The 14,292-nt window shown below is 40.3% G+C and overlaps 1 protein-coding gene across 2 annotated transcripts in view; it reads right to left on the reverse strand.

Annotated features, from left to right (window-relative positions):
* The window catches only part of LOC131677992 (beta-galactosidase-like), a 327,898-nt gene that overhangs the window by 66,063 nt on the left and 247,543 nt on the right, over window positions 1-14,292 (reverse strand). Inside the window, exon 5 of one of the 2 annotated variants that reach the window (XM_058958104.1) lies at window positions 5,854-5,985. The exons of the other annotated variant lie outside the window; for it this stretch is intronic. Coding sequence (XP_058814087.1) covers window positions 5,948-5,985 — 38 coding nt within the window. The 3' untranslated portion in view covers window positions 5,854-5,947. Of the gene's footprint in view, window positions 1-5,853; window positions 5,986-14,292 lie in introns of those variants that run through there. 2 annotated transcript variants of the gene reach the window in all.

Raw genomic sequence — 14,292 nt, forward strand, 5'->3', positions numbered from 1 at the left:
GTTGTGTTGTCCATTTTGTTTACAGTGCATTCCTTTAGGTACTTGTTTCCGCCGAAAATTAATCACGATTCGCTCAGTGACCATAGTGTGGGAAGAAAAGTCCGCCCCAGTGTGAATTTCTCCAGGAGACAACCGTGAAACGACCCTAATAGCTGGTGAGTACGTGTGGCCCCACCACCACAATAAGAACGTTACGAAATCGATACGTAACAATTGGCGCCCAACGCAAAATAAAAGAAAAAGTGATTTGTTTCCAAGACCAGAAGCAAATTCCTTTTTCGTTGTGTCTCCCGGAGAAATTCAATTCACATTGTTCACTTCATTAATCGCGAAGTCATTGGGACGATGTCCAATCTGGAAGTTGATTCTGAAATTTAATAGTGATTAGTGGAATTGCGAATTGTTGCGAGTGATGAAAAATTGTATATCTGGCACGCCGTCGTTTGCTAGTGCCTGAGTAGAAAAATTGATCGTTTGTATTGTAAATAGATCATATATGTGTAGCATTATTCAGACTGATTTTGACAAGTACTAATACCATTACATATGTTTCTTGTCGGGTTTTTGTTTACTTTGGTAGCGGGTGTTAAAATTTTTGTCTGTTGGTGATAATTCTGTTATTTTTTGCCTTTTTGTACGATGGCAATAGCACAGCTCACATTCGATCAAGCTAGTGAGCTGCTGCAAGGTTTGTATTATGATATCAGTGTGGAGTTTTTAGCCGACGATGAACTGAATCATGAACTGATTGCCTGTTCTGTCAGTCTGTCTATCGGTCTCGATCGTTCACGAAAACGAAAGTGGCTACGAGATCAATTGAAGCTTGAAAGGGATGATTCGTCGGAGAAATGCCCACGAAGAGTAGTGGGCGATTTAGAGGTGGAAATAGAGTTATGTATGCAGAGGATTGCTGACTTAAAAGGTTGTTTGGAACAGGAGGATTTAGAGGAAAAGAAGGTTTGTTTTACTAGAATGGTACATGTCGGTATGCGTTTAGTGACTGTGTTAAGGGACTCGCGGGGGTCGCCTAACCTGCACAGGCAGTTGCAAAATACGGTAGTTGAGTTAGCGGAGATTGTTGATAATTTCTTTCGGGGTACTGCTTCGTCTTCACAGGGGGATCAGCAAGAGGGAAATGATCTTTTAGCTCTGTTGGATGCAGACAAAGCAGATGAAAATCGTAGACCGAGAGTTTCCGTTCTCAGTCAGGATGATCTTGAGTGGATCCTTTCGTTGCAAGCGAGAATTACGGATCTAGAAGCCGATTTAGCTCGACGAAGAGAAGTAAAAGATGCTGTAACTCAAACTCTTCCCGATCATGCTCAATTTACTTCATATTCACAACACCCCGATACAAATTTCAGAACATTTCAAAACTATAATTTTCCGCCTATAAAGCCTTCCAATTCATTCGATACTTCATCTAGTTACCATAATTTTCGAAATATCCCAGATCGTACATTACATTCTAACAATATACCAGTTCCCAACAATACATACAATATTCCCTATCATCCGACGAGAATCTCTAATCCTACTGGAGCAAATCCCGAAATGTACAACCATGCTTCGGCTATCCCATCTTTCCCTAAACGAAATTCACCTCCCATGTATAGTGGTGTTCCACACAATCCGTACCCCGCACCGTACCACAACCGTCACACTCTTCCTGTGTCCAAATGGAACATCACTAAATACAGTGGTGACGATCAAGGGCTGAAGCTAAATGAGTTTCTGGAAATTGTACAGGCTTTATCCCAAGTTGAGCATGTGTCGGAGGTCGAGCTTTACGAGTCGGCTGTGCATTTGTTTGTTGGTTCAGCGCTCAAGTGGTATATGGCACAAAGAACCACTGGTAGATTGATGAATTGGCAGCATTTGGTATTTGAATTAAAACGCACCGACATGAACCCTGATTTGGACGCGTTGATCAAAATGAAAATTTACCAGCGTCGTCAACAAAAACATGAATCTTTCCACGAGTACTATTTCGAAATCGAGAAACTGTTCAGAACCATGAGTGTTCAGATTCCCGATTACGAAAAAGTACAGATTCTACAGCAGAATATGCGACTAGACTACAAGCGACAAATGACATTTATTCCGATAGTCGACCTTGAAACACTTGTTGCTGCTGGGTAGAAATTAGATGCATTAAATTTCTCGGCATACAACAGGGTTTTCGGGACGGACAGGAATGTCCAAGTGGTCGAAAGCTCTGAAAACAATTCTAAGAAAAAAATAAGAACCAATCCCAGACTCAACAGGTGATATATCAAACCGCAGCAGTGTCTCAGGTCAACCAAAATAGAAACAATTCACACACATCCACTAATTCGTCTCGTCCCAATCAACTTCCCAACAAAAACAACCAATCCTTACAGAACACTCAAACGAGTCAAAATTCGTCTCAAAATACCGCCCGACCAGACCCGGTCGCGGTGCCATCTGGGTTCAATTCTCGTCCACAGTTCACGTTGGAAGAATTGATAAACACGCACATTCCCCCACCGGCCAATACCTGTTACAATTGCGGGAGGATTGGTCATCACGTAGCGATGTGTAGACAGCCCCGGGGCATATTTTGCAGTACGTGCGGTCTTCGCAGTTTTCCGACGAACAATTGCCCGTTTTGTTTAAAAAACAGACCAAACGCGAGCCAAAACCGCCGTTCGCAGACACCCAACGCGTAAGTCAAGACCGTTTTCTTCGACGTACACCTCCCCTTTACTGGGTACAGGTCACCAGAGATATTTACGCTGAATCTACAGAAATTCTTCAAATTACCTACCCTGTCCCCCACGATAACCGACCGTACGCACACGTAAAGATTTACGGTTACCCGGTACGTGCTCTCTTGGATAGCTTTAGCAATCACACGCTTATCAGCGAATCTCTTTTCTCTAAATTAAAATTCAAAAAGTTGCATCGCCCTTCCAAAAACGTGATTCTACGGTCTGCAAGTGGAGACGAACTGCAAATTAAAGGTCAGGCTCATCTTCCATTTGCCTTCCAAGGATGTGTAAAAATAGTTCCTACTTTGGTAGTTGCACATCTGTCCATAGATTGTATCTGCGAAATGGACTTTTGGAGGAAATTCAAAATTCAGCACGCAATGCAAAATTGTGGAGGAATTGAGTCCACTGCATCGGTATCTATCACCCAACACCCTAGTTCTGCAAACATTCTGATCGACGATGAAATCATGGTTATTGAAAACATAAAAAAACTTTTCCTTCCTGCTCAAGAAGGGAAATTGACCCTGACCAACCGAGCTCAGCATCGTATCGTGTTGGGAGAGGAATGGAAAAATAAACCACCAGTCCGCCAGTTTCCATACGTGATGTCTCCGAAGACGCAGGATCTGGTAGCCGTCGAGCTGCAACGACTGTTGGGTTTAGGGATTTTGGAACGAAGCAACTCGGATTGGTCGCTCAACTGTGTGCCGGTCATCAAGCCCAACAAAGTTCGGCTCTGTTTGGACGCGCGCAAGATTAACGAGCGGACTGTTCGGGATGCTTATCCGTTGCCTCATCCCGGTCGAATTTTAGGTCAACTTCCCAAGGCTAAATACCTGTCCACGATAGACCTGTCTGAAGCGTTTCTCCAGGTTCCACTGGACCAAGAATCGCGGAAGTACACGGCCTTTTGTGTACAGGGCAAAGGGCTATTCCAATACACACGGATGCCTTTTGGGTTGATCAACAGTTCTGCTACGTTAGCACGACTGATGGACAATGTCCTGGGCCACGGGATGCTTGAACCGTACGTCTTCGTCTATCTCGACGACATTGTTGTGGTGACGGAGACATTCGAACACCATGAACGCCTTCTAGTGGAGATTGCACGTCGCTTAAGGGAAGCAAACCTAAGCATAAACCTCGAAAAGTCTAAGTTTGGAGTGTCTGAGATTCCTTTCCTAGGGTATCTCCTTAATACCGACGGTCTTCGAGCCAACCCGGAAAAAGTTCGTCCGATTGTCGAATACGAACGGCCTAATACCGTAACAAAACTAAGGAGATTTCTAGGAATGGCGAATTACTATCGGCGCTTCATCTTAGACTTTAGCGGGGTGACCGCTGCACTCACAAACCTTCTGCAAAGCAAAACAAAAACCATTCGTTGGAACGAGGACGCCGAGCAGGCATTTTGCGAAATCAAAGAGCGGCTAATATCTTCACCAGTTTTGGGGAGTCCTGATTTCAGCAAGGAGTTCTGTATCCAAACGGATGCTAGTGACGTGGCGGTAGCTGGGGTGCTCACACAAGAACAGGATGGTGTAGAGCGGGTCATTTCATTCTACTCCCATAAACAGACAACGCCCCAGAAGAACTACCATTCCGCAGAAAAGGAAGCGCTTGCAGCCATTCTCACCATCGATGCATTCCGTGGGTATATTGAGGGTTACCATTTCACCCTAATAACCGATTCGTCCGCGCTGACCCATATACTTAGTACAAAATGGAAGGTCGGGTCACGATGCAGCCGATGGGCGTTGAATCTGCAGCAATTCGATATGACCGTCAAGCATCGCAAGGGCAAGTAGAACGTGGTTCCGGACGCCCTCTCGCGAAGCATCGCAGCGGTTCAAGAGTCGTCGTGGTACGCGTCAATGTCCGACAAAGTGGCTCGTCGGCCCGATGATTTTGTAGACTTCAAGATCGACGATGGTAAACTCTTCAAGTTTATCACCGTGAACGATAATCCCTGTGATACTCGCTTCGAGTGGAAAATGATTCCCCCGGTCACCGAAGTTCCAAATATTCTTCGACAGTACCACGACGATTGCTTTCATCCAGGCTACGACAAAACTCTTGCACGGATCCGTCAAAGATTCTACTGGCCTAAGATGGCAGTTGAAATACGGCGGTACGTTCAACAGTGTGGAATGTGCTAGGAAGTCAAAGCCTCTTCCGTCCCTGTTACACCTGCCATGGGAAACATGAAAATTGCCACCCGCCCTTGGCAGATCGTATCAGCGGATTTCATTGGCCCCCTCCACCGCACTCGTCGCGGTAGTCAGCACATTTTGGAGGTTTGTGACTACTTTTCGAAATGGGTAATGGTTCAGCCTGTGAGGAATGTCAGTAGTGCACCCATGTGTGCAATTTTGAGAGATCAATGGTTCCTGAGAAACTCGGTTCTTGAAGTGATAATCACTGACAACGGAAGCAGTTGCATTTCCAAAGATTTCAAGGTGCTGTTGGATCGTTTCAAACTTGCCCACTGGCTCAACTCACAATATCACTCACAGGCAAACCCGGTCGAAAGAGTCAACCGAACTATCAATGCTGCTATTAGGACATACGTGAGGGAGGACCAACGCCTTTGGGACACTCGTGTGTCGGAGATCGAGATGGTTTTGAATACCAGTGTTCACTCGTCGACTGGATTCACACCATACTTCATTACTCACGGGCACGAGTACTCTGAAGTTGGCACCGATCATTTACTCACCCGTCTCGATGAAAAACTGACTTCGGAAGAGATGGAAGAACGACGATCGAAAATGTTCGAGCAAATCTACAACCTTGTCCGCAAAAATCTGGCGAAAGCTCACAACGCTTTCCAACAACGCTATAATTTACGGCACCGCAAGTTTGCCCAAGCTTTCGTAGAGGGACAGCTGATATACCGCAGAAACACGAAACCGTCTAGCGCAGCACAGAATTATAATGCCAAATACGGCCGACAATTCCTTCCGTGTCGTGTCAAGGCGAAAATCGGATCGTCCTCCTATGAGCTGGAGGATTTGAACGGCAAAAGTTTGGGTATTTGGCCAGCTGTGCATTTGAAACCCGGTTAGCTAGTTCTCCGCACCACCACAGAACGCATTATAAAAAAGTACCATCGATTACACTTTATTCACAATTCTCACTACAAAAAAAACATAATAAAATTAATGCACACCAGTTGAATCACCATTAATCCTCTCATAATCCATCCTTCAGCGATCTTCAGCGACCTCCAAATTCAACAGTAAATCTAAAATAAAAACAAAACAACATAATTAGCAGTAAAGATACTTACCGAAAATATCCCGAATCATTCTATTTTTTCAAACATAAACATTAGCCAGCTGAGTATGAGTATAGCTGTGACAGATCGGATAATAGACAACCTGACGACAGGGTTGTGCTGGGTTACGACGGGGTTACGTTTGCCCGCCGCCAGTTTTAAGTCGACTTTACACTCTAAGCGTGAATATGTTAATTCTGCGTAACTTCATCTAGTTTTCTCTCGCATGTCGAGAGAGTAAAAGAAGTTCGCAACGAGTTAACTATTTCACAAAAGTAATAATCTTTCCGACTCTTGAAAAAGAGTCCGGTAAAGAACAAATTTAAATTTAGGGGCCCCTAGCATAATTAAAAGTTAGTGTTTAGTGTTATTTATGGCATGAATGTGAGTGTAAATGAAGAGGAATGAAAGGTTAGCAAATTGAATTTGAGTGAGTGTGTGCGGTATGTAAGCGGTAGTGTTAGATGTTTCGTCCAAGGATAGCCCTTGTGACGGTAATGGTAGCAGAAAGAAATGTCAAATTCCGTCTGAATTCTTTCTGGTAATTTTCCGCAATTTGAAGCGTATCCGATCAATAATTTTACTCAACAAATGCAGCAACGGCTTTTATTCTGACACATTATAGGCAATTTCGACAGTGAAACTTTCACAGTTGTTTTGGGATTGATGGATGGATTGAATCGTACCTGATTGTGACAGCTAAATCGGTGAGTGTGCGAGACTAAAAACGGGCAGGCTCACTTCCTCAGAGTCACGTAATTTCGAGGGACAGATTCCTCTGGCCTTTGGAAAAATCATTCCACGAAATTAAAACTGCCACTCGGGAAGAAGTAGTCGTGTTAGAAGTCGGCATTCATTAAAAAACGCTTTTAATCCACCTAACAGTGTGATGAGACATTTCTTATAACTCTTATCACTCTCTTCGGATATTATATCGTTTGAGAACATTTAGAACTTGATGCTTCGCGATGTTTTTGATAACACATACTACATGGGAAAGTGGCAGGACTCAGAGAATCGCTCAAATCAGCATAGGACAACATCATTGCTAGAAATCTCAAATCAAATCAATGGGAAGCGAAAAAATGGCCCATAAAATAGACATAGCTACGAATTATTGTTAATGCTCTGTTAATAAAATATCTAAATTGTGCTGGGAAAACTGAATTTTCCTAAAGGGGTTATATATTGTACTGAGCCAAAAAAATCGCATTTTTTGAATAGATTTGAAGTTTATACTTTACTCAAATTACCAACGCGACTGAGAACTAAGAAATCAACGCTTTTTCTTGAAAAGGGCGATACTAGCAGTGACACCATTCAAAGAAAATCAACAGTGAATATTTCCAGACTTTTATTTCCTATTTAAGAACTATTGTGTTTTTTATATCCTAGATTGCATGATTCAGTGATCGAAACCCAAAACTTCATAAAGTATTTGAAATTATTAAATTAAAATTTGTTTTTGCTATTGAAATTTACAAAATGATAGTATCGCCCCTTTGGCGATTGTTTACTTTTTCGGTCCCATCTATCAGCATTGAAGTATCGTTCTTACGTTTTTTTACAATAACTACCGTTCTACACCACCGATTTCGTCCGGGTTTTTTTCAATAGCGATCATTGTTACTATTTACAGCTGGTATCAGCTTGATAATCCTCAAAAAAATACGAAAATGACAGTTTCGCTTCTAAACTGCTAGCAAAAAAAGTATCGCCCTGTTTGTTTGCATGGAGCGTGGAGGGCGAAACTTTAAATAAACAAACAAAAATACAGTTTCGCCCGTTGTATTTTTTGCTGTAGTTTAAGAAAGCAATATCGTAGAATCAAAATTTTTAGGTTAATTGGTTGCGTTTCAAAGCCCTCATTCGCATGTATGAAAAAAGCCTTATGTTTACATTTGTAAGTATCGCCATTTTCACAAAAAAGGGTTGAAATGAAATCGCAGCTCCTGATATCACGCTATCTCTGAAGTGCATGCGTGCATAGTTCCAAATTTTACTTCGACATCGACTTTTTCTAAAGGTGACTTCCCAGTAGTATCCTTGATTTGAATTATTATCGCTAATCCTAATGCCAAAGAACAAATAAAAACCTCTCGAAAACTAACCGTTTGGGAAAATCATCATCATTACTGGAATTTTCATTTTCACGAAACTTTTCGATAACCTTCCGTCACTTGCGTTAATGCACTGTGTGCACAGTGCTCTGAAAATCTAGCGAAATCGTCTTAGGGCACCAGCGGGTCTAATTCAGAGCTATCTGCGCGGCGAGTAAAGTAAAGAATACTAAAAAATAATTTCTATTCCATAATTTTCAGTTCAGCAATTCGAGAGATCGTGCTCACCGCAAGCCATGAAAAATAGACTACGTTGTGAAGCGATGGTCACTATTTATTAAAAAATCACGGTTAAATAAAAAAAAATTATACTATTAAAAAATTTCAAATAGTTTATAATTTTCACAAACTTATTAAGAAAAATTGTTTAATAATCTTTCGTAATATTGTGTAGGAAAAAAGCTGAAAATTTCAGTATGTTCTCTATCTGTAACATATTAACCCTTAAGTATACCAATTAATTGGTATACGAATTGGAATAGGTTCGCCAAATTTTGGAAGAAGTCTATAAAAAACCCCTTGAAAATTACCTAAAAATTGTTGTAGTTCGATACAATAAAAAATCCCCAAAAATGAAATGTACCTATTAATGTAAAACACAGTGAATAATACATACAATAAAGACCCATTTTTATCAGTCTCATGGTGTATTTTAGGCTGACAAAATGGGGACATTGACTAAATCGAGCAATTTTTTTTTCTTTATAATAAACTGAAGCTGCTAAAATATTCTTCCCGTCCCTTGATGTAGTCTGTTAACTATTTCTGATTATGATGAACTTTTTATTTTTGCATATTTCCATCTTCATGATAAGGAAAACATGCTTAAGAAAGGATTTACTCGAATTCAGTCTTGTTCGTCTGCTAGAGCCCATCAAACATATGTTCATATTTGGCTGATAAAATCAGGGTTTCAATGTATTATAATAGATATTCAGCATTCGAAGAAGTTTCTCGTGAACGAGTGTAGAACGACTTTGTTTCTACTTACTTGAAGTCAGCAGCGTAGCCAGAAATTCGGTTTGGTGGGGGTTTGGTGAAAATCGATCATACTGTCCAAACGGCATAATTCCGAAACCGTAATTTTTGAAGTTTTAAAATTATGCAGAATTAATTTTTCAGAAAATCAGAGTTCGTGTCTTTAGCGAATTTGTTGAGAATTTATTATAGTCTTGAATATTAACCTGAGAAAAATCACCATAAATACTTCTTGGACGATATACCGTCAAAATTATTTTATCAAATGATGCGCTGTTTAACGTTTGTAAAACTCATCGAAGATACTAAACCTCTGAAGTTGGCGGTTTCAAAATGATGCTATCTTGACCTTAAATTACTGATTTTAAACATTTGACCTATACATATAATTGGTCATACAACAAAAATCAAATGCTCATCAAAATCGATCAGAACCTGCTAGAATCGAATGGAAATCGTTATTTTTCATAAATTTCTCTCTACATTCGGAAAGTGTTATCCTCGTTATTAATCATATTACGTTTTCGTCTCAACTCGATGCATTCCCAAAAAAAACCTGTCTTAATCCATCTAGTGGTGCAATTGTGCTTGTCTCATTTGTCCAGACTACGATTCCATGGCTGGTTATGTTCAATACAATGGTGGAAATGAATATTACATGTTCAGTACGATTTGCACATACATACAATGGATCGACAGCCACGATATTGAGATACTATGTGATACTGAAACATCGCTAGAAACCAGCGGCGGATTATGGAGAAAGGTCCGGGAGGTCCAGATCCTGCCGAAAATTTTCAACTTGTTAAGAAATTTTAAACTAGTTTTAATTTTAAAGTAGCAACCCGTCACTGCATACTCCCTCCGGGCCGGTATGATTGTCGATTTTTAGAGTGATTGCATAACCTTTCTATATGAGAAAGACAAAAATGTACCAAAGTCAAAAAAAGTCAATTTTTGTCAAACATCTCAATGTTTCATGCATTTTAAAGTCATTTGGCATGAAAAATACAAATTTGATTTTGAAAATTTTTCATTTCAGTTTATATGGGAATTTGCTGTGTGATTGCACTCTTCAACTCGTAACTCCGGAACCGGAAGTCCAATCAATAAAAAATTCAATAGCAGCCGATGGGAAGGTTGTACCTTTCATTTGAGACTAACTTTGTGCAAATCGGTCCAGCCATCTCTGAGAAACAGAGGTCACATTTTTTCCACATACACACATACATACACACACAGACATTTTCCGATCTCGACGAACTCAGTCGATTGGCATATGACACTCGGCCCTCCGGGTCGGGATTAGATTGACGAATTTTAGAGTGAATGAGAAAGGCAAGAACATTTTTAGCAAATGTTGAAAGTTATGCATTTTGTTGGTAAGCAGTTCTATGTTTCATAGACATTAAATCAATTTTAACTTCTCTTCCTATTAAATAAAGACCCTTATTACAGTACATCTCTACAAAAACGAGATCAATTTGAAAATAAATCTGAGGACTATGATTGATTACAGAACTCTGTAATTTTCTATTGGAATGTTTTCAGGTAGGAATTTGATATTGATGCTATTAGACAACTGTGAAATCAAGACCAATAGATCAGTTACATATCAGGACCCCATTTCGACAATTTATCAAAAGTCCTCATGATGTTTACAACAACAGGTTATCAATCTACGGAACAGATAATTGTTATTGTAATATTGAATTAAATCAGTCTGCATCAATAAATTTTCAACTTTAATCCAATATTTTTTTTGGGTGTGGTGGGGGGGGGGGGGGTGGGGGCTCGTTGTATGGTCTTAAACCCCAAAACCTTCTCTGGGCTACGCCGTTGCTTGGAGTTATTTATTTCGCTTTTCATTTTCCGATATGTTTCAGATCGATCCGATGGTCATTAGTTAGAAAAATTGCAGTCAGAAGGTTCGCACAAATGAACATTTTTGCACTGATAAGTTATCAAGTTCCTTCCAGACAACTTGGAAGTGTTCGGTGATTATTTCTAGCGGTTGTAGACAGAAAAATGAAATACAAAATTCGATTTGTCGTAATAATGTTTGGCTTATTTCAATGGATTATTTCTATATTGAACAATAAATAGGCGACAAAGAGTAATCCACAAACAACAAGCCATAACTTTTAAAGTATTCAAAATAGATATTTGAAGTCTTCAGTAAAGTTATTCGCAAAAGTAAGAGCTACAAATTTGCTGAAGGCATCATTTCGATATAATCACTTCCAAGAAAATTTGTGAAAACGTCTCACTCATAGGGGGATTAATCAGCAAAAGCACAATACCAAAAGAAAGGGCATATGTCCTCCATTAAATTCTCAGAAGATACTATTGACCTAAAATAAGCCGTTTTGGCGTTAATAATAGATTACATGTTTTTGGTCATATTTCTGGCAATGGGAAATGATAAAAATCTTTCGTCCGCATTTAATGTTAAATATCTCTTTTGATAATAGTCCGATTTCAACAATCTATAGCTTGTTCGAAAGGTATTCGTTAAAGCTGTCTAAAAACATATAAATTGTTAATCTATATTGTCAATTTCGGCAGATAATTCTAAAAAACTGCAAAAAATGCCATTTTTACGCATTCAAACATTCATATCTTGGAAACTAAACATCAGAATCAAAAACAAATTAATAGCGTTCATACTGTTTTTTAGTTCTTTCGTTTAAAATTGGTTTGGATAAGATCGGTTCAGCCATTGCTGAGAAACACGAATGAGAATTTGTCCGTTACATACACACACACACACACACAGACACACACACACACACAGACATTGTCCCAAATCGTCGAGCTGAGTCGATTGGTATATAAGACTCGGCCCTCCGGGCCTCGGAAAAAATCTTGAAAGTTTGAGCGAATTCTATACATTTCTTTTATAAGAAATGTAAAAAACCATTTGGGTTTTTTTTACCCGAGTCGGGGAAAATTGTGACCTGTGATTTCTTAGGTCACAATATCGTTGCTTTGGTCACTGAGCCCAGCTTGTATATATTTGTAAACATTGTTATTTTTTGTCGTATAAATAAATAACAGTGTACGGTCTATCTCGTGTATTTGACGACGCCTGTTCTTTGTTTATACTTTGAAATTATTGTTCGTAAATGTCTAAGTAGAATTTAAACGTCAAACCATTACTACTCCGTGCTTGCATGTTTGAGTCGCGTTTAAGTTCTGCTTAATAGCCCAGGTTGGTGTCAAATGTAGGTTTCGTTATTTATTTGTTCAGAGATTTATTTACTTAATTATTTATTTATATATTTATGTGCTTATTTATTTATTTATTTATTTATTTATTTATTTATTTATTTATATTTGTTATTTATTTTGCTTGTTTATTTATTATTCATTTTGTTATTATATTCGTTATAATTGTTCATTATAAAAAATCAAGGAAACAAGTACCGCACGTTTAGCGTGTCAATACATTGTACTAAAAGTTGAGCATATTTCGTGACACCAACCAAAACGATAAAATGTTTGTAAACGTCAACCATCATCATTATGTCATCTCATCATCATCGTCATCAAATGCGGGATGGGATGCGAGGAGGCGCGGTGGGTATATTTTGGATAACGGACAGGGCAAGGATAAAATCTACCGCGAAAACAGAATGCGGTCTCAAATAGTTAACCGGCCCGGAGGAGTGAAGACCAGCAGCAGCGCGTCACTAGATACTTGACCGCGCGTTTCCATCGTAAGAAAAGTCTTGTGATATAAGCTGATCCGTAGGATCTTGTTTTCGCCGTTCAGAACCACCACACGAACGTTAAGGTTCTGTCCGGCCAGTCGAGTGGGATAAGTGTGGTTACCGGTTTCTGTGTAGTGTACTAGTACGACGCGAGTGCAAGAACGGTCAGTGATTGGCAAGTCATTTACGCCATTGTAGAGGCCAGTACCCAAGTACCGGAGGGTAGGCTCTACTAGACCGAAAACGTTGTAAATCCCACTCGACTTAGTGTTAGACACTCGTGTAGAAGATAAAGTGCGCATTGTACCACTCTCCGGGCCCAAAAGTGAAACGCAGGCCTCCGCTACAAATAGGCCGAGTTGCTGCTTCTTCAGGAGTCCCCCGTCGCTATCGTCCGTACGTTACTGCACCACCGTCGAAGCCCGCGCCTCATTGAGCCAGCTGCAAGTCGACCAACGTCATCACTATCGCAACGGTATCGACAGAAGAAAGTTTTCGTCGAATAAAAAGCAAGTAATAAATTTGTTTGTTTTTATTAATAGCCCTTCTGGCTCAAGTCGCGAAATCAAAAAAACATAGTAGTGTTAAATAAAAAGTGTATGGTCTGTATATACAAGTTGTGTTGTCCATTTTGTTTACAGTGCATTCCTTTAGGTACTTGTTTCCGCCGAAAATTAATCACGATTCGCTCAGTGACCATAGTGTGGGAAGAAAAGTCCGCCCTAGTGTGAATTTCTCCAGGAGACAACCGTGGAACGACCCTAATAACTGGTGAGTACAGTGTGGCCCCACCACCACAATAAGAACGTTACGAAACCGATACGTAACAGGGTGTCCGAAAGTACGTGCCAGCTTGCGACGTGTGTAAAGCCAGCAAGGCATCCAATACGACGCTGATGCCAACTTTAGTAAACCCAAAGCCAGCACAACTACCATGGGAACTAATCTCAATAGACTGGGTTGGTCCACTTACACGTTCAAAAAAGGGAAACACCGTTCTTCTGCTCATCGTCGATTGGGTGACTGGGAGTTTGTCATCATAGAGCCCTTTCGCACAGCGAACGCTCAACAGATGTCCGTCTTTCTGGAACAGAATGTGTTTCTTCGATTTTCCACGCCGAGGATCATAGTTTCCGACTCCGGATCATAGTTCCTTTCCCAAGTCTTCCAGGCGTTACTGAAACGATACAACATCATCCACATCAAAACGGCCTTCTACACTCCGATGTGCAACGCTGCAGAGAGAAAGAATTGTACGCTGATTACATGTGTAAGATCCCTTCTAGACGACGACCAAAGGGACTGGGATTTGCACATTTAACAAGTAGTTTGCGCTATAAACACGGCGAAACACGAAACCCTAGACTGTAGCCCTTACTACTGCAACTTCGGTCGGGATCACATAATTTTCACTGATCAGGATCCCCTGGTCAAGTTGAATTCAACGCAAGATTCTACTG

This window comes from Topomyia yanbarensis, chromosome 1, assembly GCF_030247195.1.
Source record: "Topomyia yanbarensis strain Yona2022 chromosome 1, ASM3024719v1, whole genome shotgun sequence".
Classification (NCBI taxonomy): Eukaryota; Metazoa; Arthropoda; class Insecta; order Diptera; family Culicidae; genus Topomyia; species Topomyia yanbarensis.